At 31.3% G+C, this 25,418-nt stretch overlaps 1 protein-coding gene and 1 long non-coding RNA gene across 5 annotated transcripts in view; one reads left to right on the forward strand and one right to left on the reverse strand.

Moving 5' to 3' along the window:
• The window catches only part of LOC121119903 (uncharacterized), a 58,614-nt gene that overhangs the window by 19,338 nt on the left and 13,858 nt on the right, over positions 1–25,418 (forward strand). Inside the window, exons 2-4 of one of the 2 annotated variants that reach the window (XM_040714727.2) lie at positions 2,348–2,447; positions 7,456–7,712; positions 8,804–8,968. In XM_040714727.2, the coding sequence (XP_040570661.1) occupies positions 2,348–2,447; positions 7,456–7,712; positions 8,804–8,968 (522 nt within the window). Of the gene's footprint in view, positions 1–2,347; positions 2,448–2,545; positions 4,338–7,455; positions 7,713–8,803; positions 8,969–25,418 lie in introns of those variants that run through there. The other variant, XM_071889533.1, reaches the window with a different exon arrangement.
• LOC121119904 (uncharacterized) lies at positions 1,044–11,435 on the reverse strand. 3 transcript variants are annotated; one of them, XR_011780871.1, is made up of 4 exons: positions 10,941–11,435; positions 4,740–6,159; positions 1,900–2,550; positions 1,044–1,848 (listed from the first exon to the last, which is right to left on the reverse strand). It is a non-coding gene; the product is annotated as an uncharacterized lncRNA (long non-coding RNA). The 3 variants fall into 3 exon arrangements; XR_005864884.2 differs by having other exon boundaries at positions 1,044–1,830; positions 10,941–11,434; XR_011780870.1 differs by having other exon boundaries at positions 1,044–1,830; positions 1,900–1,982; positions 10,941–11,430.

Below are 25,418 nucleotides of genomic sequence, written 5' to 3' on the forward strand. Positions count from 1 at the left end.
CAATCAAAGCATTCATACTTTCATAAAAGCAATTTATAGATTATACATTCATGTTTACCTTTTAAAAAACAACTTCAAACGTTATTATGTGGGTTATTATTTTGTTAGATTCAAGTTGGAACAATTAGTCACAAGGTTTTTCCTTCCATTGTAGGACCAAAAACTATTTTGAGGGGTGTTCTATAAAATAAAGAATAAAAACTTAATAGATTGACAAACCATTCTCTCTTCCCACTAAAATGTTCTCTATTTACGTAATGTCCTTCTGAGGAATTTTTATTATATAATCATGATATATCCAAGGAGTAATTAATAGTTGAAGATTGACTTAAATTACCAAAGAAAATTGGACATAAATTGTTGGGATCGAGGATAAAATCCGTGTTCTTTTTGGGTCGCCATGGAATCAAATCTTGTCTGCATATCATTTTTTTTTAATCCTTCGTAGTATACAGACAAAAAAAACTACTCCTCACGTTTAAGGCCTTCATGATGTCCGAAAGGGTCCTCCCGGCACGGATAGAATTACCTATGATGACTCGTCTCGCCTCCATCGCGATATATACAGAATTTTAATTTACAACAAATACATGAATCAAAGGCTTAGAATTTAAGCTATTCAAAAATAATCGGAACTTTAAGATTTAATCTACAAAACCTATTTGAAACTGTTCTAGAATGTCTCATTACTTTTTTCTACACCCAGTACATAAATTATATTTTATTCTCAAGGAACGACCGGGGCATGAACCTACACACATTCTGCTCAAGAAAGTAATTTATCCCGTGAGCGTTGTCCAATAAGCTTTGTCGTTCTATTCCTGAAGTTATTTTTTTTTCAGAGGTCCTCAAGATCGGCGCAGGCATATACCTGGAGGCCATAACATTTCTCTGGTTGAATATAAAGTATACGTAAATTCTCATTGTCTGACTAGTTATACTTTTTGAGAATCTTGATAAAGTTGAGCAGGTACACGCAGTACATATTAATTCAAATACATTAACATAAATAAATATAAATACATAAAGCTGATATGGTTAAATGAGTTGTAACCTGTAAGTTTGTATAAAAGAAAATTGTATTAATTACATATTATATATCAACATACATGTTCATTACAATGATAATTAATTAATTCAAACGCTACCTTCCAGTTACTTTTTTGTCTTCATATGTGGTGCATGGACATGTCGCATATAAAATTATATAGTTCAAGGTTTGAAGGCATTCATTTTATCTTATTTTTTTACTTATATTATAGTGTACATGTAATTACTGTAAGAAAAGGTTTTATTGTTGCAGTTTATTATATAATTAATGTTCGACAATAGCGATTACATTTTCGCAATATATATGGAGTGGAGTCCCAAAACTTGCATAGCATTTAATTACGATTTTATTTCGGCTATATTTCACTACGAGGGTTCATTGTGAAACCAAACGATAGCTTAAACAAGTTTTTTTGGAGCAACAAACAAAAAAGTCAACGCGTGTGCAATTTCCTTGGCGCTAGTCTCAGGGCCGAGAAACCTACAGACACCGTTGGCATATCCATCCGGAATACCTACAACAGCAGGGAGTCCATTACAACTCCATAGAGCCAAGAGTAATAAAAAAGAAGTCAGCTAAATATAGCTGACTTCTGGCCTGCCTCTATGTGGTCTTTCTTCAGCCCTGATTGTAACACCATGAACTTTGCTATATGGAGTGTCTTGAAGAAGAATGTCAGCTGCACCTCTCATCCAAATTTGGACTCGCTCCGACCTGCCATCATGACAGTATCTGTTTGCCGGTGTGTGTAGGCCGATATTAGTTGTGAAAGAGAAGTTCTGGAATAAAAAAGTTAGCTATATCACAAATTGATTTTGATTTATTTTATCTGTATTCAATAAAAATACCGTTTTTCGTAGTTTAGTTAGTTTAGTGTTGCAAGTTTTGGGTACCCTTCTGTATGTGGCGCGTCAATACACAACCTCAATTTCTATAAACAAACGATTATACTTGCCAATCCTTTAGAAATTGCACTTAAAGTAGCCAAAATTGATCATTACAATAAAAAAGGATAGATATAATTTGAAATGAATCATATCGGGTCTTAAATCAAATAAAGGTTTGTAAACTATAATTAAAATTATTGAGTACCTTGACTCATCCTACAACTTTGAATAGGAAAACTATAATTGACTCAAATATGTATAAGAAATATTGGGGTGTTTGGATATAAAGTAAAAAAATTAATTGGGATTTTCATTTTCAATTTTTGTTCAAGTGTGTTTTATGTTGGCACACCACGCTTGTATTATGTCACAAATGAATAAATATTAATTAAAAATGTACGTATTTCAGGCCAAAGAATATGAAGAAAAATTTGAAAGGTTTGAGGGGGAACTCTCCCAATCCAGAAATGAAATTGAGCAACTTCGTAAACGCTTGGAGGAACAAACAGGTATGTATTATATGTAAATAATCTTATTCAGTAGACCATTAAATAGATGATGAGCAGTGTACATATCACATCGGTACCTTTATAGTATTTCGCAACCTTCTCTCTTAAAAGAAACAAAGAAAAAGATACCCAAAATTAGTTGGTAGCAGTTAGCCGATATATCTACAAAACTATGAAATTATTCATGACCGGTAACTTTGCATCCAAAATGTCTTCCAGTAGTAATTTTGGCACAATAATAATTTGCCGCATGAAATATTCACAGTCTTTTTTTCCATGAATGTGACCAAATTAAATTATAGCCCAGTTTTTGGATGCAAAATTATCTTCTAGGCACTCTGGAAACAAAAAAATACGACCAAAACTTTAAAATTGAAACGTCTGAATCCCTTTACAAATAGAAAATATTGTTTAAAAAAAGTCATTTTTTAATGGCTATAGAGGTCAAAAAACGGCTTTTGAGGACTGAAACTGTATAGACATATTTTTTTCATTAAAATACAACAGAAGATTGAACTAACAGGTCACCCTATAAATTGGACACCCTAGTACAAACACTAAATTAAAAATTTAGAAGTTGAGTTTTTTGTGACTTTTGACCTTTTAAATGACCTTAAAACTATACTATGTATACTTAAAAGGTTATATAACCATTGCTTTAAGCATAAAAAGCCTTTAATGATCATGACATTTGCGATTTCTTCTTTTTTACTTTGAAAATAGATTTTAAAAATACACATTCAAAGGTAAAAAAAAAGTAATTTAGGGGGTAAGTGGTTGGGTAGATTTTTTTTTTTTTCTCCCAAGGTGCTAACACAAAAGTACCCTATGTATTTTTTGTGAGCTGTCGATTGCCTCTTCTCGCTCGGTACGTCATGGCTATTTCATAATGTATTTTTTTTTGACAAATAAACATTGTATTAGGTTATTCTATACTAATGCTACGTTTCTAAAAGGACAGGAATACAATTTCTTGTTAATCCCTCGTCATTTATATAATATATATATTGGCCAGTGTATTATGTCTATGTGGCTATGATACACAAATACAAATGTATAACTAATTGTTTATTTAAATATAACTAAGCAATATTGTCAAAAAGTATCGAATAAAATATTATGTAGATTTTAATGAGATGTAATTCATTTTAAAATTGACAATTTGAAAAATGTTTGGGAAAGGAGTAGGTTAAATATCATGAGTAAAAATAATCTAGCGATGATAAAGACAGGAATTACTCCGGCGCCAATCCTCCATTCTACTCCTAGTAACATATAATCCTCCAAGAAATCCTTAGGGTTACCCATCCTCATTCATGGATTAGTCATTACTGTATACTTATAAGTTATATTTACCCTCTTCAAGAATAATTACATCAGCATTGGAAAATATGAAACACATACTCAGAAAAACAACATAAATTATCTTTCATTATAATATTATTTTCATCTAACATTGAAGTCAATTATGAAAATGTTTTATAGAATGGGCATGCTAAAAAAATTGAACCTGAAAGTCAACATGGTAACCCTGAAAATTTGAAGAATGTTTTTGAAGGAGAGAAAGAATAATGATCATGGCGTTTCATTAGATCAGCTATAATCAGATATGACAATAGAGGAAGGCAAAAGGATATAAACAATGACATTTGCTAGTATTACTCCAATGTCGAACCCCAATTCTACTCTGAGTTCAATAAGGACTTAGAATTATAAATCCGTAACAAATCATCAGGGAATTACGCTCAGTCTTTTTTGGCGTTTTTTCCCCCCATTTCTCGACCTTCAATATGCAAAACAATTAGCTCTTCTCAAGGGCCACAGTTGTATATACTAGTTCCTCCATGAGAACTTCTCCTACAAGGCCAAACTTGGGGCTTCCCCCAAAAGGTATCAATTAATACTCGTGATTAATATTCTTATAAAAGCCTTTCTTAACAAAATCTAACAAAGAATAACAGGTTTGGGTGTAGATACTTCTGTTCAAGAGATTGTGAAAGACCTGAGGAATCCTCCGCTCGATCATTTACAATTTTAAACACAATATAAAATATCTACCGACACCTTCACTCTGGGTACTGTGTATAGGAATACCAATGAATAACGAATTTGTTTCTTTTGTAAGACATCGAAGAAAACGACTAGTCATGTTATATTTGAAATTGAGCATATAAGAAATGTCTGGGATCACTTAAGGTCTGTTTTTTATTTGAATTTTAAAATATTTTTATAAAATAAGGATTTTCCATATTTATTTATTGGGGTTAATCAAAAAGAAATTATTTGAATTACCTCAGAACATCCTATACAAATTAAGATACACAAGAACGCCATTGCCGTATAATTATGTCTAAGTTATAGATGGCTGCATAAAATGTAAAGACTAGGTGATTCATATACACAGTCTTATTAATAACGGAAGATTGTATTTGTACGTATACACGCAACCTTTCTTATCATGCGGAATTTAAATACTCTTTTTCCATATTCACCCACGATTTAGAATAATATGTACATGTTTTAACGGCTTAATTGCTTTAAAATTTTTGAAGAAGTTAAATAAATAATACGCATAAAACTTTTCAAATTATTACGACATTTGTTTGTTGTTGAAATTCTACTATGTTGCTGCGTACTTTGTTTGTTTATTACAAAATGCGTGACGTTGGCATTGTTGAAGTCGGGCGTAGGCACATTTTGGGCACCTAAACAACCAAGACGTGTTATAACAATGAAACACATTTTTTCATTAATATTATATAACAGAAACTATTGAGCTATTGGAAGTCAAGATGGAATCAATTAATAAAAGGACTTAAACCTTACTGTCTATCAAATTTATATTTTCTCAATTGCCTTGTCTATATATTTGTTAGTTAATTGAATATTTATTACTGCTTGGCATAGATACATAAAATAAAACGAACACAGCCAAACAACAGAGTATTTCTGTTACTACAGCAAATTCTAAATCCTAGTGTACATTAAAATTTTGTTGGAACAATATATTTTTTATTTTTTTACATTTCATAAATTTTAAAATACGAAAGTCTTATTTTTCCTCATTCATTGCTTGATGTCTTTCGTAAGATGAGATTGTCTTCACTTTGCAGTTCTTCCATACAGACATTGCACGTTGAGTTTATGGCTTTTCACTTGCTTAGGGGGGCTAAAAAAGGGTCATGTCCAGTGTAGGCATGTACAATAAGTCACAATTTTTCTCTTCCGAGCTTGATACACTTCGACTTCGGCTTATTAAGAATAGTATGCATATGGTTCATACTTTGATCTTTTTTAATTCGGTCAAACCAATATTGATAGAAACAGTCATGAATTACCTTCTTTATGTAGCTTGGAGGTGTCCCAATAGTAAACTGGTTTTTGCTCTCAGTACTCCTACTCGCAAGATGGTCTGCAAATTCATTTCCTGTAATATCAGAATGTCCTTTGCACCATAATAGATCTATATTTTTCTCATTCATTCCTTTGATGATGATTTATTTACATTTTTAAACTTCTTTACAAGTAGTAAGTGGATTAAAGATTGCAGCAATTGCTGATTGGGAGTCCGATCTGATTATTAGATGTTCAGTGTTTTTTCGTACTTGAGAAGAGCTTCTACACCTTGTGTTATGGCAAAAATCGCTGCTTGAAACACAGAAGCCTCTTTATTCAATGAAGCCATCTTTGTTTATATATATGACCCTAATATCTATAAGGAATATATAACATCGTTAAACAATTTTCTTTCCGTATTGTAAATAGAAATTAAACGATTACAATAGAAATAATAGCATATTTTTCTCTTATTATCTTACTTTTTTAGACCCTGATCGATTAATAATGTACAAATATACCCATTTTGATGGATTTTTAGTACATATGACTTAAATTATATAAAAAATATCAGCTATGAACCCCCAATTACGATGCAATTTATGACGTCAGAGAAAATACTCTATATTTTGTATAGTGGTTTCATGGGAAGTCAGTATTGTTGTTAATGTCGGGCATTTTGAATCAGTTATAAGCAACAATGTTTATAATAGAAAAGGGGTTCTTTCATTAATATTGAAATAGTGAATTATTGGATGTCAAAATGAAACCAACAAATAGAAGGACTAAATTCTTACTGTCTATAAAATCATATTGTTCAATTACCAGGGGCGTCTACAGAATTATAATTGGGGGGAAGGGCTTAGTTTTTTGGAATTTTGTCCAAAAAAAATCAAAAAATTATAAGTTTTAAGTAAATAATTTGAAAAATTAACTTTTTTCTTAAAATTTTTTAAAAATCCAGAACTATACATAAAAAAAAGTTATTTTTGGCCATGTATATTGAGCCTTACTCGATATAGGGCATAGCCTCGATCCCTGCCTCAATACGAAGAACTGGGGGAAGGTATTAAATCTTGAGCTTTTTAACATAAAAATTTAATATTTCAGATCTTATTAATATTTTTGTGAATAACTATGGATTTTTAATTTTTTTATTCCAAAAAGTTTTATAAATGAAAAATTAAATTGTTTGTGAACAGCTGTGGATTTTTAATTGTTTTTCAAAAAACTTAATTATTTGAGAATATATATGAATTTTTGAAATTTTTTGTGAACAGCTAAGGATTTTTAAATTTTTTTTTTTTTTTTTTTTATATTTTGAAAAAAAATTCAAAAACTTTTAACTTATGGATTTCTTTTCAGAAAACATTCCAAAAATCATGCTTTCTCCCCACCAAATATAATCATGTGGACCCCCTTATCACTTAAGCTTAAAATACTTTGTGTGGTAAGGGGGTACTTAGGTTAAATAAATATTTTAAAAGTGGTACATCACTAAAAAAATGGTGGCAAATCCCTGCACTAGAGAGTATCATTGGTTACAATAAGATTCATTGAGTATGTGGCTGGGAACATAATAGTAACATACAATTTACATAAGATTGAACTCTAATGACTATTTAAATATTTCATATATCATAGCAAATATACAATTTATTATAATTTACAGGGCTTGAAAGCAAGATATCCGGGATGAAATCCCAGATGGATGCAATCACAGAGACCTACGATGAACTACATGAAAAAATGCATGAAATTGATAAAACTCGGAAGAATAATCTAATATTTTATGGAGTCAAGCCGGATTTCTACCCTGAGATACCCGGACAATTGGAGAAACAGATCCACGATATTTTTAGATTTAATTTGGGGATATCAAGGGATATTCCATTTATAAAGCTCTCTCGAATGATTACAGGACCAGAGGTGGGAGTGCACTTTTCAACTGTTGAATTTGGCAGAATTTGATTCCCTGACTCCAAATATGTTTTTCCTTATCAATCTCTGATTATTCATATAATGCCATAAACTTTGTATCTTTCGCTATTTTCAATATGCAAAGCTTATTTAAACACTTGGTGTTGATAGGGGAGTCTGCAGGATTATATTTGGGGGGGAACTGGTATTTTAGAGAAAAAAATGAAATTTTTTTAAATTTTTCACAGAAAATTACATATTTTGGAAGAAATAGTTTAAAGATTAAATTTTTTGAAAAAAAAATTGAAAAATCAAATTTCAATTTTACATTTTGAAAAATAAAACTTCCAAAATCTATAGCTATTGAAAGAAAATTAAGTTTTTGGAAAAAAAAAAATTAATTGTTAGGAAAAAGATTTCAAAAATTAAATTGTTCGGAAAAAAATTCCAAAAATTAAATTCTTTCGTGAAAAATTTCAAAAATTAAATTTAAAATATTACATTTTTTATAAAATATACAATTTTTTTGAAAAAATTACAAATTTTTTGTAAAAAAATCAATATTTTACTTTGCTGCGTAATTTGTATGAACGACGATATAAAAATTATGGAGAAAAACAAAAATTCCTTTTGGGGGGCTATACCCCCCTCAAGCCCCTCGATATATGATATTAATATGTTTCAAATCCTAATCTTGAAATATTCAAAAAACATCATGAAAATCTTTAGAACTCAATTCATCTTTGTTTAATGTTGATAAATGGCGCTTTTTCTTCTAATGTTCATAGCTCTACGATAAATCATGAAAGTAGCGGAATATCCTATTTGATAGCTGAAAGTCATAAATGTAAGTTAAAGGAAACATACTTCAAAAAAGCTTTCGATTTTAAAAATATACAGTGATAAATACCAAAAACTTTTATGTCATTTTCTGAAGAATTAGAGATTGTTAGACATAACATAAGATCACATTTGGAATCAAAAGATCCAACTCTATTAAGTTCAACGTTTTCCGATCTTAGGATACTTAGATACCTAATATTGTGACTTTGTTGGAAAGTGGTATTATGTTTACTCTAAATTAAGCTTTATTTATTTAGGTTAGAGGATGTAAACCTGTTCTTGTCAACTTCCTTCATTGGAAGGATAGGGAAGAAATTCTGCGACTATCTAAATTGCTCAAAGGGACCAATATTTATGTAACTGAGGATCTATCTCGAAAGATGAGGGAACAAAGAAATGAGCTGAACAAATATATGCGAACAGTAAGTGGAACCTTTGTTTTTAAAGGCAAGACAGGCCAGTGATTACCTCCCCTAAAATTTTGATTCTCAAATTTTAAATATTTTTTTGTATAAAAGTTTTTGTCAAAGCATGAAAAATTATGCTGTCAAAATGTTTTTGACAAAAAAGGACTTTTTTGTCACTATCATAAATTATTATTAATTGTTGTCAACAACAAAATGTAATTACGAAAAAATTGTCTAATATTTAATAAAAATTGTGAAAAAGTTTTTCTTTAACATTCGATCAAAAATTGTCAAAATTTTACCAAAAAGTTACCCCCTTTCCAAAGAAAACTAATAGTCACTACTCTGGGCATGGATGGTTGAGAACCCTTCATTTGTATTATTAAACTATATGGTTATTAAAGAAATTGAACACTATAGACGCAATTTAGCTTTTTCCAAATAAGTCATCTTTTTTACTATTTACAATAATAAGGTGTGTTAAAAAGAAATCCATTATTTTTAATGGATTTTTTCCCCGTTAGTATTTATTTCGTTAGCAACTAGAGCAGTGGTTACATAACGGACAGACCCATAATTTCATTCACATTTTTGACAATTGGCCTTGGATATTTTACATCAAAATTATAGGAACGGAATCAACAAAACCAAAATGGTGTGTAATTAGCTATTACAGTATCAGGACTATAAACACTATTCACATATTCAGCCACCTGACTTGCATTTTCGCCATGTTCAAAGAAAAAAAAATCTCTTACACTCAGTATTGTGGCTTTGATCAGTTCCCTATTTCTCTAAGAAATGGTCTGACAAATATTTTATTTACTAAATATTTATCACATTTAGTAAATAATGAGCAAAACATCTCTTTGCATCTCCTGAACAGCTTTGAACTGTTCAAAGAGTACATTTTTATTATAAATATTTATTTTCGATTGCAAATGTACGTTCCTCACTAGCCCAGCCCATGATAGTGCGACTGACTTTATTTTCTTGAAAACTTTAGAATCTTGCCTCTTGAATAAAATTACGTCCACCCTGTTACACACTAAGTGGAGATATAAGCGTTAATTTTTTTTAAATATACATGTATACAAATTCATATATTTACTCCCACTGAACCCCAAGTGTCATGATCCTGGCCGAAACTAACGTGGGGGACATTAGCGCTCTCTGTGGCTAACCATCTGTCGTTCTGGATGTTGTTGGATCTTTCGATATTCTATTGTTACTTATCCGAATAAAAGGTGATTCGGTTACCATAGGATTTCAAATCGTTCTGCAATTTTCTCCCATCGCAGCCCGTGTGGCCTTCATTTTGTCTGTAAGGATATGTCTTGTACAAGCGGTATAGCTTCAGCCTCCGGTCAGTTTTTATGACACTGGAGAATGTTGCATGGCTTAGTTGGCGCTTATTGGCAAGAACGTTAATCGGAGTCCCAGGAGATGACTTCAAAGAACTTTTTATGCCTACCATGAACATGGGAGTGCGCTTTTCTTCACGTTGGGACTTATGGGCTTTTCTCTTATATCCCCATACTCCTTCTTTCGATATTTGAGCATCTTCTTGATGTAATGTAGGCTGTATCCCACCAATTCGATGGGGATCTTTCAGGACTTCTCCATCGTAAATACTTTTTTAATTAAAAGTTGCGCAATTATCTTAACCCCATCACTCAACTTCTCACTTAAACATGACAATAGTCGAGTTAAATACTTTTCTTATTGTTCAGGATGTAGTTAAAGATAATTTGAATTTACTTGAACGACCGTATAGTTCAGAAAATTTAATCGTATGACATGACTAAACATTCTGCATCAAAATGGGAATGAAATATACTTAGATAAATTTACTGTATTCATAGAATGATTTTTAGCATTTTAATTGATATTTACAAGTAAAAATGGATTGAACAGTTCAAACAATTTTACAGAATTTATATGACGTAATTATTATAAACGTGTTATTAAAATAATGCTTAATAACGTAGGGTTAATCATGTAAAATGGTCCACTTCCACGCGGATTACGTCACTTGAATACACTCAATCACAGTTGTTCACAAAGACATATTTTGTGGATGATCATATTTTATGAGTGAAATATAGTTGGCTTGCAGATGTATGTTATATAAATACACAAGTTTTTCTCCGTATCAAATAAGGAATTTTCTTTGTAAGACTACGACGTTATTAATTTCAATTGTTATACCTTAAGTTGTTGCTAGTTCAAATAATTTATTACTTATTCATTTTTAAAGCTGTTTTTGAATATCAATAAAGTGTGACTTCCCAACGTAAAAGCAAACTACAATGATTTTTCACAAAAGGGAGTCTCGTTTATATAAGGTGTGAAAGCATCACTTCAGGGGAGTCTGCAGGATTATATTTTTAGTAAATAGAAAATTTAGTAATAGAAATAGTGTTCCATAATTTACAATTTTTCGGGGAAAAAATTCTAAAATTTAATCTCAAATCTACAATTTTTTAAAGAAAATTTTTAAATATTTAGTCTTTCGGAATTTTTTTTTAAAAATCCAAAACTATTCACAAAAAAAAAAAAAAATTGGGAAATATATGATAAAAATTACTTTTTATTTAATTCAAAAATCTCAATTTGTTCACAAAAAAATATAAATTTTTGCTTAAAAATACTAAAATCCACAGTTGTTCTCATAAATTAAATTTTTTGTAAAAAAAATTCAAAAGTTAAAGTTTGAATATAAATTTTTTGACAAATTATCGTAAATTTATCTTAATTAGTTATATGGAGGCCTTTTAATAATATGTCAAGTAAAAAGTTTGACAAAAAACGGGTTTTTTGGCTAATTTTCAGTTCCTGGACAATTGGATAAGTGCTCACTTGCCGGTCCAACTCGACGATTTCCATTTTTTTATCCACATTTTCGACGTCTATATTAACTGAACAGAATCGTTGGAGCCACTGTATTGCTGTTGCATTTTATACTGATCAGATCCCTAAACAAAACAAATTTTTTTAGCCACCTACCCCGTTTTTTTCACCTTGGTCGTAGTGATACTGAAGAATGTAGCGATTTTTTTCTTTTTTTTTCTTCCATTTTGGAACGCTAAAACACACCACTGAATTCCCAACTACGTTTTTATCACGCAACCTTCATTCAAAAAGATGCAGGAAAAGGCCCTAAATCATCCGGTAGCTAGCCAAATAAGTCAATCATACCAACAGCAATTTATGTCTTAATAACTCCCAGACAATCATTTTATAAAATGTATTACATTTATATATACCATATTTCATAATATTTAAATCCTCATAGATCCTTGATAGTAATGGCTGACAGCACCTCCCTGAATAATGAAACAAAATGATGGTGCACTTCGAGCTCATGATGTCGACGTTAGAGGCTCAACAACACGTTTAAGAAAAGAAATTGTTTAACAACAAACTCAAATGGAGGTTGTGCCAATCATATGCAACAAACAGAATTAAAATATCTCCAGTAAAAGTATTAAAAGGAAATTACTGCCCTGAGACTTATGGGTCACCTTGTATATACAGGGTGATGCCTCAAAAGTTAGACTCCTCTTTGATGCCATCTAGCCTCAGTTCTAAAAGTCTGACAGTTTTGTAATTGGTACCATTCGAAAGAACCAACAAAACCTACAATTTGAGGTTGGTTATGTTTTGTGTGATGAAAAATGTCCGAGCAATATTCAAAACGGTAGACGGGGGTCGATCCCCTCCCCCACACAAGTCAATCGCCTACAAGAAGATCTTCAGAGTTGACGCTGTTCTGAATCGGAGAAATGATCGCTATTTGGCGGAATCAAGAGCTCAGGTCGAAGGAACCTTCAGGACTAAACATCCAGCTTAGGTCAAGGCCCTCATGGTTGAAGACACGTTCCCCTTAGACAACAATGTGTTTACCCAAGACGGAGCCCCGGCATACATGTCCAAGAAGGTATAACATTTCTAAATGGAGAACATGGCTCCCTTCTGGCTGGTAAACTTATGTCCTTCGTTCTCATCCGACGTGAACCCCCTGGACTTTGCTGTTTGGTGCGTCTTAGAGAGAAAGACAAACAAGATTTCTCACTCAAATGTCGATGCCCTGAAGGCCGTGATCACTGAGGAGTGGAAGTACTTGTCTTTGGAGGTCATTAAGGCCAGCTGTGCTTCTTTTCGTCTCTGTATTGAAGCCATCATTCAGAATGGAGGGGGACATATTGAATAAAAAGTGAAGAAAATTGTTGAATTACTAACTTTTGCGTCAAAAGGTTGCCATAAAAATGGCATAAAAGAATATATGTAGAAGTGAAAACAGCTTTTAAAATTTTCTAATTTTTGAGCCCTCACCTTTTATAAGGGAGAAGGGATCAACAAGAAATTGTACTCCTGTCCTTTTGGAAACGGAACAAATGTAATCATTAATTAATAACTTTTTACTTCGTTTATTAATCAAAAAGAATACATTGTGAAATAGCCATGATGTATTAATTGAAACGGGGGAATGGACAGCTGACAGCAAAGTCAGAGAGCCTTGAGAAGTTAAAAAAAAGTTGTTACTTTTTTCTCTTAATTTCTTCTTTTTATATCCTAGTCTTTTTTCTTTTAATGTTCCTTTTTTTTGTCAGATGGATTTTCATTTGAACTAAGAATCTTCTTGTTAGTCCATTTATTATGTATGATATATATTTCCTTCTCTACAAAGGACCGAGATGCAACCCCGCACACATTGAGTTTAAGAGAATATTTTTTCCCTGAGTGGGTTTTCCATTAAGCTACGTAGTTCCATCAGGAACCATTTATCAACCTTTTGCAACAAAAGGTACAAATGTTACCTATTAAAGGAAAATAGACAAACAATATGAGCAAAACATTACTTGGTGTAATTATATGTCTCAAGAAGATATTGATTTATACACCCTAAATTGTATATTTAGAAGTTGGAAGGAAGTATACAATATGGAATTAAATATTTTTTCAATAAAAATAAGTAATTAACAATTATAGCAAATATGATTTTTTTTCAATTATAGGTCTGAATGAAGATGATTTCATTGAGATCCCAGTCTATTTTTCTTGAATACTCATGAGGTATGAATAAATTCAAGCTCTCACAAAATATTGGTGAAATCCAACTTGCTGGGGGCCATTTTTAATACTCCACAAATATGTTTTCATGGTATTTTTTGAACAAAGGTTATTTTTTTAAAAAAAGTTAAATTAAAGAACTTGCTCTTGTGGGTATTTTGAAGAAACATTTTTGAAATTATTTGAGTCTAAGGGGAGTGAGGCCCCACAGAAGTTCGAGGATCCTTCAAAAAGTGCCAAACTTTGATGTAATCCGAAACTAAGCCTCGTACTCGTATAAGTCTATAATCTCAGACACAGTGTTCTTTTGTCTAACATAAATAGATGGTAGTGAAAGGTAATAGGAATTTGATTACCCGTTTTGAAAGAGAAGGGGATTGATAGCCCTTAGTTTTGAGGCAGCTGGCATCTTATCTCATTGTGATTTTACTTTTACTTTGCTAACTAAAAAATAAAACTATCTCATACAATGTCTTCCGTAGCACACTGGTGAGACTGGTTGAGAACCCATGGTTTAATGTCTTTATTTGATTTGTTATACCTTATTTGGCCCCAATACGATCTTTCAGATATTATCTATGAATTCTTAAAGTAATGGTTCTCAACCAAGGCACACATGGGATTGTCAAAACATTTACGAGCCACACTTTCACAAATAAATGACTAAAAACCCTATATATATTTATACAACAAATAATAAACTTGACTGTTGATATGCATTGTACTTCTGTCAGCTGTCATGATCAAAATATATATTCTGCATACCGTGATTGAGACACTTGGGCTTCCCTTTGAGAAATAATTGGAGCAAGCCGTAGTTGGATCGGTGAGAATCTGGCACGTAGAATAGAATTCAAAATTGCCTTTAATTTTGTTCCTTGCCATATATTCTGTGAAATTCACGATGCGAGTCCTGACTTACATAAACAGATGAAGGTGACATGCATAAATAAAGAAAATACAATATATATTATAACATATTAGCTTTAATCAAAAAGTCAATTTTCGGAGTTTTTTTTTGGTTTTTTTGTACAGTATCAGCGTTTTCCAATGATTTTTTACGTCGGCTGGGTGATACAGTTGTATCTGAGCTGACGACTTCTTATGAATATGGAAAAGAAGTTTTAGGAACGAGACAGTTTAAATAAAAGGATCCAAGTCCACTACTAAACTTGTCGGGCCCTATAATATTTCGTAAGCCATTGTTTCCCAAACTTTACTATGCCAAGATCCCTTTACACTAATACGTGCTTAGTTGAGGACCCCTTTAAACGAAACCTTGTTTACTATTACTAATATTAAAAGTTCATTGTCCCATTAAAAAAGACAGATTATATTATAAATTAGTAATAGCTAATAGCAGGGTCAAATTAAGTTTTACAGATCAAATGAAAGCCATATATATGGATACCAAATAATCCCAGATATTTGAATACAAGGCCTAAAATTGGAGTGAATGATATGTTTATGAATTATTGGGCTGCATGTTGGTTATGTCATGTTAAAAATTAAATTGTACATTTGTGGCCTGTCAACACAAAAGCTAGAATGATTTTGCTTAAAATTGAGTGTGGATTACATCGTTATTCTTCAATGAGTTATCTTGAATTTCTATCTACAAATTATTCTTAATCTGATATTGAGTGAGTCGCAAATCGCAATTAAAGTAGCCAAAATTCATCGTTTCATTAAAAGTATGAAAAATTGATATATTTTATTTGAAAGACGATATTAGGCCGAATATAAGTCACTTAAATTAAATAAAAGTTTTAAACTATAAGTAGATGACTTTGAGTATCCAAAGTCCTCCCACAAATTTGAATAATCAGCCCATATTTGACTCAAATATGTATATAAAATATTGGGCATGTCTTCTTTTCCTCTCAATTTTAGTTCAATATTTCTTTGATGTTAACTCACCATACATATTGTACATACACCTGCACTATTTTTAAAAGAAAATCATGATAATCTTTGCACATCTGTTTAATGCAAAATACACATTTAGGGGAAAAAATGTACTGACGCTCTTGCATATTTTTTTTTTTTTTTATAAACAAAATAATCATATATATCGTGTTTATTAGTTGAATATTTTGAACACAGAATCAAGAGTAACATTTTTTTCCTATTTTGTACAACTCACATAATAAGTCTTTGTCAACATAAAAATGATCTTGACCGAAAATAGAAAATCCCAATTTATTGCTCTATTTCATATATACATGGTTTTAAAGTTAAATATCACGGGCATATATGAAGATTTATAAAGGTCGTTGACACCATTGAATTTTTGAGAATCTCGGCTTTCAAATGATATTTCACATATTTGCAATCGATGTGTAAAGATATCGATGTATACACGGGTAGTTGGCTGGATATTAGAGCAATGGTCACATAAAAGTAAAAAAACTTTGTACGGAATGCCAGGGGACATTAAAGAGTGTCTAACGATGTCCATGAGTAGAAAAAGGAAAGTTTCGATCACAAAAATTTCATAAAGACTCAATTAGTTTGGTTTGAGGTCGTATATACAGGTTTTGAGGGGGGAAATGTTTACAAAAACTCTTATGCAGAAACGACCTACATGAAGCAAGACCATTGTTCACTTTTTTTTAAATATGGACAGAAATATCTTTAGATGAGCAAAATAAAAAAATATACATTATCCGTGAGGTCGTGTTTTAAAATTTTTTAAATATAATTTCAACTTTAAAAAATACGACAATAAATAGGTGTACCCTTCATACAATATTTCATAGAAATATTTGAGTAAATTATGGGCTTTGTATTCAAATTCATGATATGAGTTAATATAGTTGATAGAGCATTTGTATTTGTACATTAATTTGTATTGTTCAGTATGCATATCTCTTCATCTGATGTTCAGCTGATAATTGTAAGAAATTTTCAAAACAGCTTATTTGTAAAAAAACACATAGAGAAATAGATTTGTAAAATACTGTTCTTATTTTTCTGACTTTTGGAGCTAAGAAATGTGAACGGCAACTCTTCTCTATATATGAATGTAAAGAACTTACTTAAGCATACAATCCGTTATAGTTGGGCACACCTACCATAGCAAACTTGACCAGGTAAAAGCCAGAATCATGCTTGCATAGAACAACTTCCCCGAGGACATCATTTGTGCGGATTACGATGCTGTCCTTAAAGCGATAAGATTAAGTAAAACAATAAGCGTCGTAAAAGGAAACTTATGGTGTGGAATAATTACGAGCACAACGTTACATCGCTAGCACAAAGTGTATTTTTTGTCAACAGTATTCTAATTCTCTGGATATCAGTCTCATGAACGGTGATGAATTTTATTTGTAAAGAAAAAAATCAACCAGATAATGCCGAATTTAGCTAAATGTAGCCGGAAATGTGATAATTTATAACACTGCTTGGAGGAAGAACAAACCAAAATAAAACAGAAGCCATATATCTTCAATACTGGTTCATATGTTGTGTTGAGATACCTAGGGAACTCTTACATTGAGTGTCATAGTAGGCAACTGTCTAAGTATTAATGATAGGACGATTAATCAGAATCCGAAACTCGGGTGTTTCTTCTGGAATCGGAATCAGGAAAATAATGATTTTTTGCAAATCTGATTCTTATTTATTACAGGAATATAACTATTTATTACTTTTCTAAGTTATGACCCCCCCTCCCCCTCAAAAAAAAAAATTAGGGAATTAATTAGACATTTAATTTAATTTTTACATTTTTTGTGAATGACTATATATTTTGAAATTTTTCTCCAAATACTTTAAATTTTGATTTTTTTGCACAAAATATCATATTGTTTTTTGTGAACGGCAATGGATTTTGGAAATTTATTGCAGAAAAGATTAATTTCTTGAAAATAACCATGTGTTTTTGAAATTTTTCAAAAAATTTAACTTTTTGTGAATAGTTGTTGATTTCTAAAAATTAAATATCAAATTGTATTTTTGAACTTTTATTTTTTTTAATTAAATATGGGAATTTTTTTTTCAAAAAAAATCCTAAAACCAACCCCCAAGCATATATATATAATCATGTGGAAGCCCCTGATAGCAAAATAGTATATTTTAACTTTTTTTTTAAATATTAAAGAATCGACATTGGGAATTTTTACTGGACTCGCATTGGGATTTTTTTGGAATCGTCCCATCACTACTAAATATGTTCTTTACCATGTTTTATAAAATCTATTAACGACCCCATGACATTGATGTCAAGGCCCACAAGTTAGGAACCCCTGCTTAAGAAAATCAAATAAATGTATCATCCATTAATTTAAGGAAAATTTTATGTCATTATGATACTGATCAATAATTATACGATCAATATATATGATCATTAAGTATGAAGATCAATAACAGAAAAATAATGCGATAAGGAGATTAAAAAACAAATGAATATTTTACATAGGTTTATGACATTTTGTATGTATTTAGTATATGTATACTGATTCCTTCACTAATGATTAGTCATCAGAGTAGATTTATGACAGTATTCAATCAGATTGAATATTGTCTAAATATCAATGTCATAAGTATATGACAAATGGACTGATCCTTAGAATTTATATGCATTACTACAGTGGAGGAAGTCATTTTAGATATATACCTAGAATTGTAAGAAATATGAACTGCCGGTATAGATGAAAAAAAGAGCACGAAAAAATGTCTGTGAAATATTGTAATTTTTAGTGTTGTTTATTTTCTAAAGGATTTACATATTCTTTAATTGGTACTTTTTTGAAAAACAATAAAAGATGGACTACTCATCTTGAAAACATTTGCCGAAAAATATAATATATTGATATCTGCAATATCATATTTAAATTTAATTTTAAATGATAGAATGGAAAGTAGGTATTGTTCTTACGATATACCGGGCTGTCAAAAAGTTTTGGAACATAACTTTAATTGTGTGTTGGTTAATTTTATTCAAAAGTTGCGATAAAGAAAAAGAACAGCTGATGGTTTACCTTTTGAACGCCTTATTTATCAAGTTTCTTGGATAAATATAAGAGAAAATGGAGCAAATAAGGCACAAAGTGGCTCGTTTAGTCCGCTCCAGATTTAGCAATTCTAATATTGTAAAGAACCTTAACGTCTGCAAATCCACCGTTTGGTGGGTCAAGATAAAGGTCGACAATCAGGGAGGCATCAGTGATCGTCATAGAAGCGGAAGGCCGATCAAATTAAAGTGGCGAACGGCAACAAAATATTTTTTGAAAAATCCGAAGATGACTTTGCGAAGAAGTGGTCGATGAGCCATTCCATAGTGTCCAATGCCGTAAAAAGCTAATGGGAAGTATCTTCGACATATTGAACGACCCTTGTTCACTCTGCAACAACAACAATTATATTTTGATTTCTGCAAAAAGCTATAAAATGACTTGAGGTATCACAGAAATCGAATTTTGTTCTTCTCGGACAAGGCATGTACATGTACATATGTTTTTGAGAAGTCAAATACAACCTCCGTAAAGTGACCACTACCAAACATCTAACCTGAGTAATAATGCTCTACATTGTTTAATCTGAAAGACACAAAATGAAGCCAAGTTGGATACAGATTGACTAGCAGGGATGAATTGATGATTTTGCAAAGAAAAGTGCTTCCCTAGGTTCTCAAAATCACAGTATAAAGGCCTTTGAGGAAAGAAATAATGCAATTTGAAGCTTTTTTTTAAAAAGAAATTAGAGTCAAAAATGGCTAAAATGACCATATTTTTTCTAATAAATCCAAATTTCGTTATTTAGCAATTAAAGATAGCCGATTATTGCTTTCAACAGGAGAGGGCTCCTGCATATACGGCAAAATTGTGTAGGATTGGATGACCAAAAAAAGGAAATTCTGGCCTAAGGACTTTTGGTCACCGCAGAGCCCCGACCTAAATCCCCTCAACTCACATCATCTGATGGTAAATTGAAAACAAAGCCTTAAGACAACGTCACAGCTGTATTGAGTCCCAAAATTTCGGTTGATATAGAGTAGCGATCAATGTCGAAGCACTTTGATCTCTTGAATCCACTTATTTCCTGTTTGCCCAAAAATATACAATTATCTGACCACATTTGAAATAGATTTAGTGAGTATGAATATATGGTTTGATTCAGGAGATGAGTTAAATACATGATCATTAGTAGATTGAAAGGGATTATTATTTTTCTTAAACCCAATATTTTTACAAAAGCTATACTAATACGTTAAAATTGTTGAGCCGTATTGCGTAACATACCATGTTTTCAATTGTTTTCTTCAACTAACTCTTTTTTTTATCGTCTGCTGTTCCATCATCAAAGAATTTCCCTTCCTATTGGGCAGTATCATCCCCAGTGATGAGAATCTGGTGTATTTTTTAGCTGTCCCGTTAATTTGTAATATAAAGAAGGAATTTTCTTTTCCTTAGCAGTTGTCTTTATTATTTAATTCATTCCTGAGTAGTGAACGTCCTTTCCTAAATAGATTCAGTTATATTCAAAGCCTGTTTGAACGTTCATTTGTGCTCATAAATGACGAAGCGTAACCCAGAGGATTTGTTACAGAGCTATAATTGACAGTCATTGATGGGCTCAAAGTAGAATTGGGATCGACAACGGACATAGTTCTAGCAAATGGCCTTATTTATATCCTTCCCTCATTCCTCCCTGACTGTAGCTGATCTAATGAAATGTCATGAATAGTATTATTTCTCTCCTCCAAAATATTATTTTCTGATTTCCAGCCTTTGTTTTCTTTGTTTCTTTTTGGATGAAAGGTTGCGTGATACAATAAAGGAAACGATGCACTCCATGTATTTTATCTTTATGCAACCAAGTCATTTTCGTGTTCTTATCTAAACTGTGACGTCATTGTACACACTATTGTTACTAATGAATAATATTTAATTGCATAGACTGCTTAGCTGCGTACAAATTAAAAAAGCTTACGTCATCACTTCTCCGACATATTACATTACAACTAATATACGTTACATTAGTTTATTAGAAATATTATATTTGATTAATTATAATCTATTTAAAATACGCTAAAGGCAATATGTGGCCGTAATTCGAAGTAGAAGTGTTGTTAATCGATAGCTGACCTTTAAAAAAGAATGATAAGTTATTTAAGCCATAACGTCGGTGAATGTATTTTAATTTTCTTTAGGCATGATCCATATATAGATGTTTCAAATTAATTGACCCATAATAATAGATACAGTTTGTAACTTGTGTTGGGGAAATAATCAGTGTTGCATTAAGTATGTCTCGGTGGGTTGGCGGGTTGTAAAAATAAAGGAGAATGAATATGATAATTAGACTTTGGATTAGGAAATGAGCACTCAAAATATCAAATTTGAGCAATTTGTTTTAAGCAAAAATACAGTTATGTTATAGCAAATGTACTTTGATGCAAGATTCAAGGGGGATTATTCAACAGTCCATTTTGGGTCCAACATTTCCTTTCTTTAATTAGTTGTTGTCAAAATCTGGCTTCCTCACACACCAAATCATTTAATAATAATGCTGATTGCATCATATACATAGTTTTACCTCCAAAAAGAGACCCTAGTCTAAAAGAAGTTTTTTTACAGGTGGATTTTCCCTCAAAATAATATAGTCAAAAGTTGTTTTGTTTTTTTAGTACAATCAAAATTTTCACTATATATTTGATAATACCCTCACTTTTATGATAATTCTGACAGGTTGAAGATAGTTTGAGAGAGGAGCAGCTAATATGTAATGACCTCATTGCTACTCTTCGTCTTTCGTCCCCACAGGCTCTAGTTACCACTGTATACTTCGATGTTCCTTTTCGAAGGATTAAATAATAATGATCAGAGCTTTAGAAAATAAAAAATCTTGTTCTGGTTGGAACTAAAAAAATTCGCTCCCACATATTTTATTCTGTCACCGGTCATTTTACCGTGAATGTATTCGCTGTCGCGTTATTGCATACATTACTGCCTCTGGGAACTTTGCTTCTTGGAGATTTTGCCGCATAACACATCGCCTTTATATTATTTATATTATAGATTCGAACTTTAGTTATAGTCTTTACTCTTATATATCAGCTGTATATTTATTTGTAGAGGAAGAAATATAGAAAATAGTCAAGAAATAAAGGAAGAATTGTGTTTATAAAAACAAATGAGCCACAAATCCAGATTTAAGAGTCTAAATTGAGATTCTTGTTGATTAAGATTTAATAATATCACTCAGTCTAACATTGTATCAACAATAAAAGAGTTATTGGAGGAGGCAGTATATCATCAAGACTTTAATTCAAAAATTTACACCAGCTTAAAATAATACACAGGAATAAATTAGCTTATCTTTTTCTTTTCTTCAACCCTTTTTCTTCTCATCTCTGATCCTTTATTTTTTTTCTTCTTATTCATAACTTCAATCCTCTGCTACATACTCATTGATTAGTGATACTTTATTCATAGTCATGGTCTTAGTTGCTGCTTGAAGGAATGTATGAAACTTCATAGATAGACTGAAAGGAATGCTTCAACAGTAAGAACTAAAGGGAAACTACTTACCTATTATACAAAAAAATAAAAAGGAGACGAATATGTCATGCGGCAAAATCTCCAAGAGGCAGAAAAGTACACGGCAAAATTACTATTAATGAAAATATTCGCAGTAAATTACCTAGAACCATTTTATTAGAACGAGGTAGCTCAATGGAATACGCACTCGGGAGAAATTATTCTCTTCAATATGCGTAGCTTCACTCCATGGCTTTTCCTAGAGAAGAAAATATACTGCATGTATATGGGCTTGAAAAAGAATTCATAGGTCATATGGAGGAAATGTAATACTATAGTTTGTTTACGTATGCTTAATCAGTGAAACTCCATCTGACTTTTAAAAGGAAGATTTAAAAAAAACAGCTTTGCTGATAACTGTACCCTTTGACTTTTACGCAGAACAAGAATTTTTAAAAAATACTCGCATATTTACACCATTATTCGGATCTTAATTGATTGTCCGGCACCCATTCTTACCCAGTTGAATAATTATTCATTCAAGATTGATTAATACAATCTATTTAAATTGTATGTTAAACAATATTTATTTACAATCTTTTAAAGCTATTATTAAATAAATATGTTTAGAGAGGGCGTTCTAATTTACGCAATATGTCTTAATTAAATAATGATGTTTACTCATTGATTTTAATTTCAAGCAGAAGATATACCAAAAAAGATTCAATTGTGTTATCATTAATATTTGATTATCATAGAAACGAGTTTTTCAAATCTTCTTTGATTTTGAAGCTTTCTTGCGGAACCCCAAATATAAATAATTTTATATGTAGTGACGAAAATTTTGTATATTCCGAGCATTTAAAAAAATGACCTCTTATGGGAAGATGGTAACCCCGAATGTTGAAGAATATTTTAGAGGAAAGCAGCTTAGCCGTCCTGACGTTTCATTAGATCAACTACAATCTGCCATGACAAGGGAGAAGAAGGAATTAAACAAGGGGATTGACAAGGTCTTAGACTAATAACTTTACAAGAAATGTTCAAGACTATCCTCCGTCTTTTATGAGTAAACACGAATCAGGTATAGAATATAATTGAATCTATTTAGAAAAATATGTTCACACTCAGGAGTTAAATAATGATGATGACAGCTGAGGAATAGATCATTCATTCTTTAGATCACCAATTCCAAAAAAGCAGGCCAGCTAAAAAATAAAAACGATAATCATCCTTACTCATACGTTTATAAGTATACATCACTTTAAAAATGATCTCTATTTATAATTAATAATAGTAAGACTTGGATATTGAGCGGAAAATGTTCACCTTTTATGCTTAGATTTGATTTTTGAGCAGTTGAGCACCTGAACAGAAAAAAAGAAGCAATTCATGGGATAGATCTTTGAGTGGTTTTCATTTTTTCCACTCCTTTTTTATTGCTCTCAAAAGACATATTTGGGTCCAGAACCGAAGGTAAAACAAAGTAGCGAAACGCTAGGCACATGATCTAATTTTTTTTCAAATATAATTGAATACAATAATACGTTTTTTCTAGAGTCCAAATTTTGAGGGCCTGTATTAACTTTAACTCGCCCTGCAAGGACTGTGGAAATATTTTTAACTCAATCATCCATGCATTTACAAGATGCCCAGCATTATCCGCTGTTCAATACTTCTTCGAGTTGAATATTGATATTTTCAATTTGAGTACTCGTTCAGTAAATTATAATGTTTTGTTAAAGTTTAAAATTTAATGTTTTCAGAGTTTTCCTGGGCCGCTTGTTATAAATATTAAATATAAGTCAACCTTTATAGGCTTTGATTAATCAAAATGAAATGATAAAATCAGATGACATGATTGTATCAATTATTCTCGTGACGCATGTAATTTAATTCAATATGCTACCTAGTCGTTGTTCAGTTTAAAAAAAAAAAACAGCATGTATGGAATTTTTTGTATAATGATTACTTGTATGGATTTTTTTTTTTTTTTTTAATGAACGGGTCTAGGCATAATATTATCTCTCCTTGTGGTTTTATGTCCCTATAAAGAATAAATGAATTACATTGCCATTAAAGGACGTATAATCAAACCTTTCAACATACGAGTATGCATTCATATAAGTCTTCAGCATTGATAAATAATAATTTAACTTTAAATAAGGCTTAAGTATGCAGTGTGTAAAGGGAAGTTGAGATAAGAATATTGAAGCTGAATGATTTATGACTTCTAAAGAAACTGAAAGTTTTTTTTATGAGAAAGTAGTACTGGAATCAGGTATTGCACGGATTAATCAGCCGTCGATAAACAAACATTTAGAGCTTTAATAATATTGAAGATAACGGCAATAAGAAATCCTCTTTATTTTTTATGATCACACGTAACTATGTAATTCAGATGACGTGTTTTGTCCTCAAGAATGAAAGAATAATAATAAGAGGTTGCTAAAAATGAATTAATATTAAGGGAGTGACTAATAAGTCATTTAGTCTGTAGAGTGTTGACTAACATAAACAAACAAACCAGCGCTCCCCATATTTTAAATACAAAATATAATAAAAATCAAGGTTAATAGAAATACAAGTTTAGACCATTATGTAGTCGGGCTCGCTAGAATTTTCAATTTGATGTACCGTACCGACTGCTGGACAAGACAGACATATTTTGACGTCATAGAGAATAACAACGGGTTAATTAAAAGCCCTAGAGACATATCTGGATAAAGATTTGGTTGAGATATGAATACAATAGAAATTATTTGATTAATAGTAATAGTATATACTCTTTGACCTCACTACTAAAAAGCGTGGTGGAAGTCAAATCTCAGGGTGAAAAGTATTATGGTATAACCTTGTATTTCTATTAACCTTGATTAACATAAATTTGCAGTATGTGTTAA

This window comes from Lepeophtheirus salmonis, chromosome 6 (assembly GCF_016086655.4).
Source record: "Lepeophtheirus salmonis chromosome 6, UVic_Lsal_1.4, whole genome shotgun sequence".
Lineage (NCBI taxonomy): Eukaryota > Metazoa > Arthropoda > Copepoda > Siphonostomatoida > Caligidae > Lepeophtheirus > Lepeophtheirus salmonis.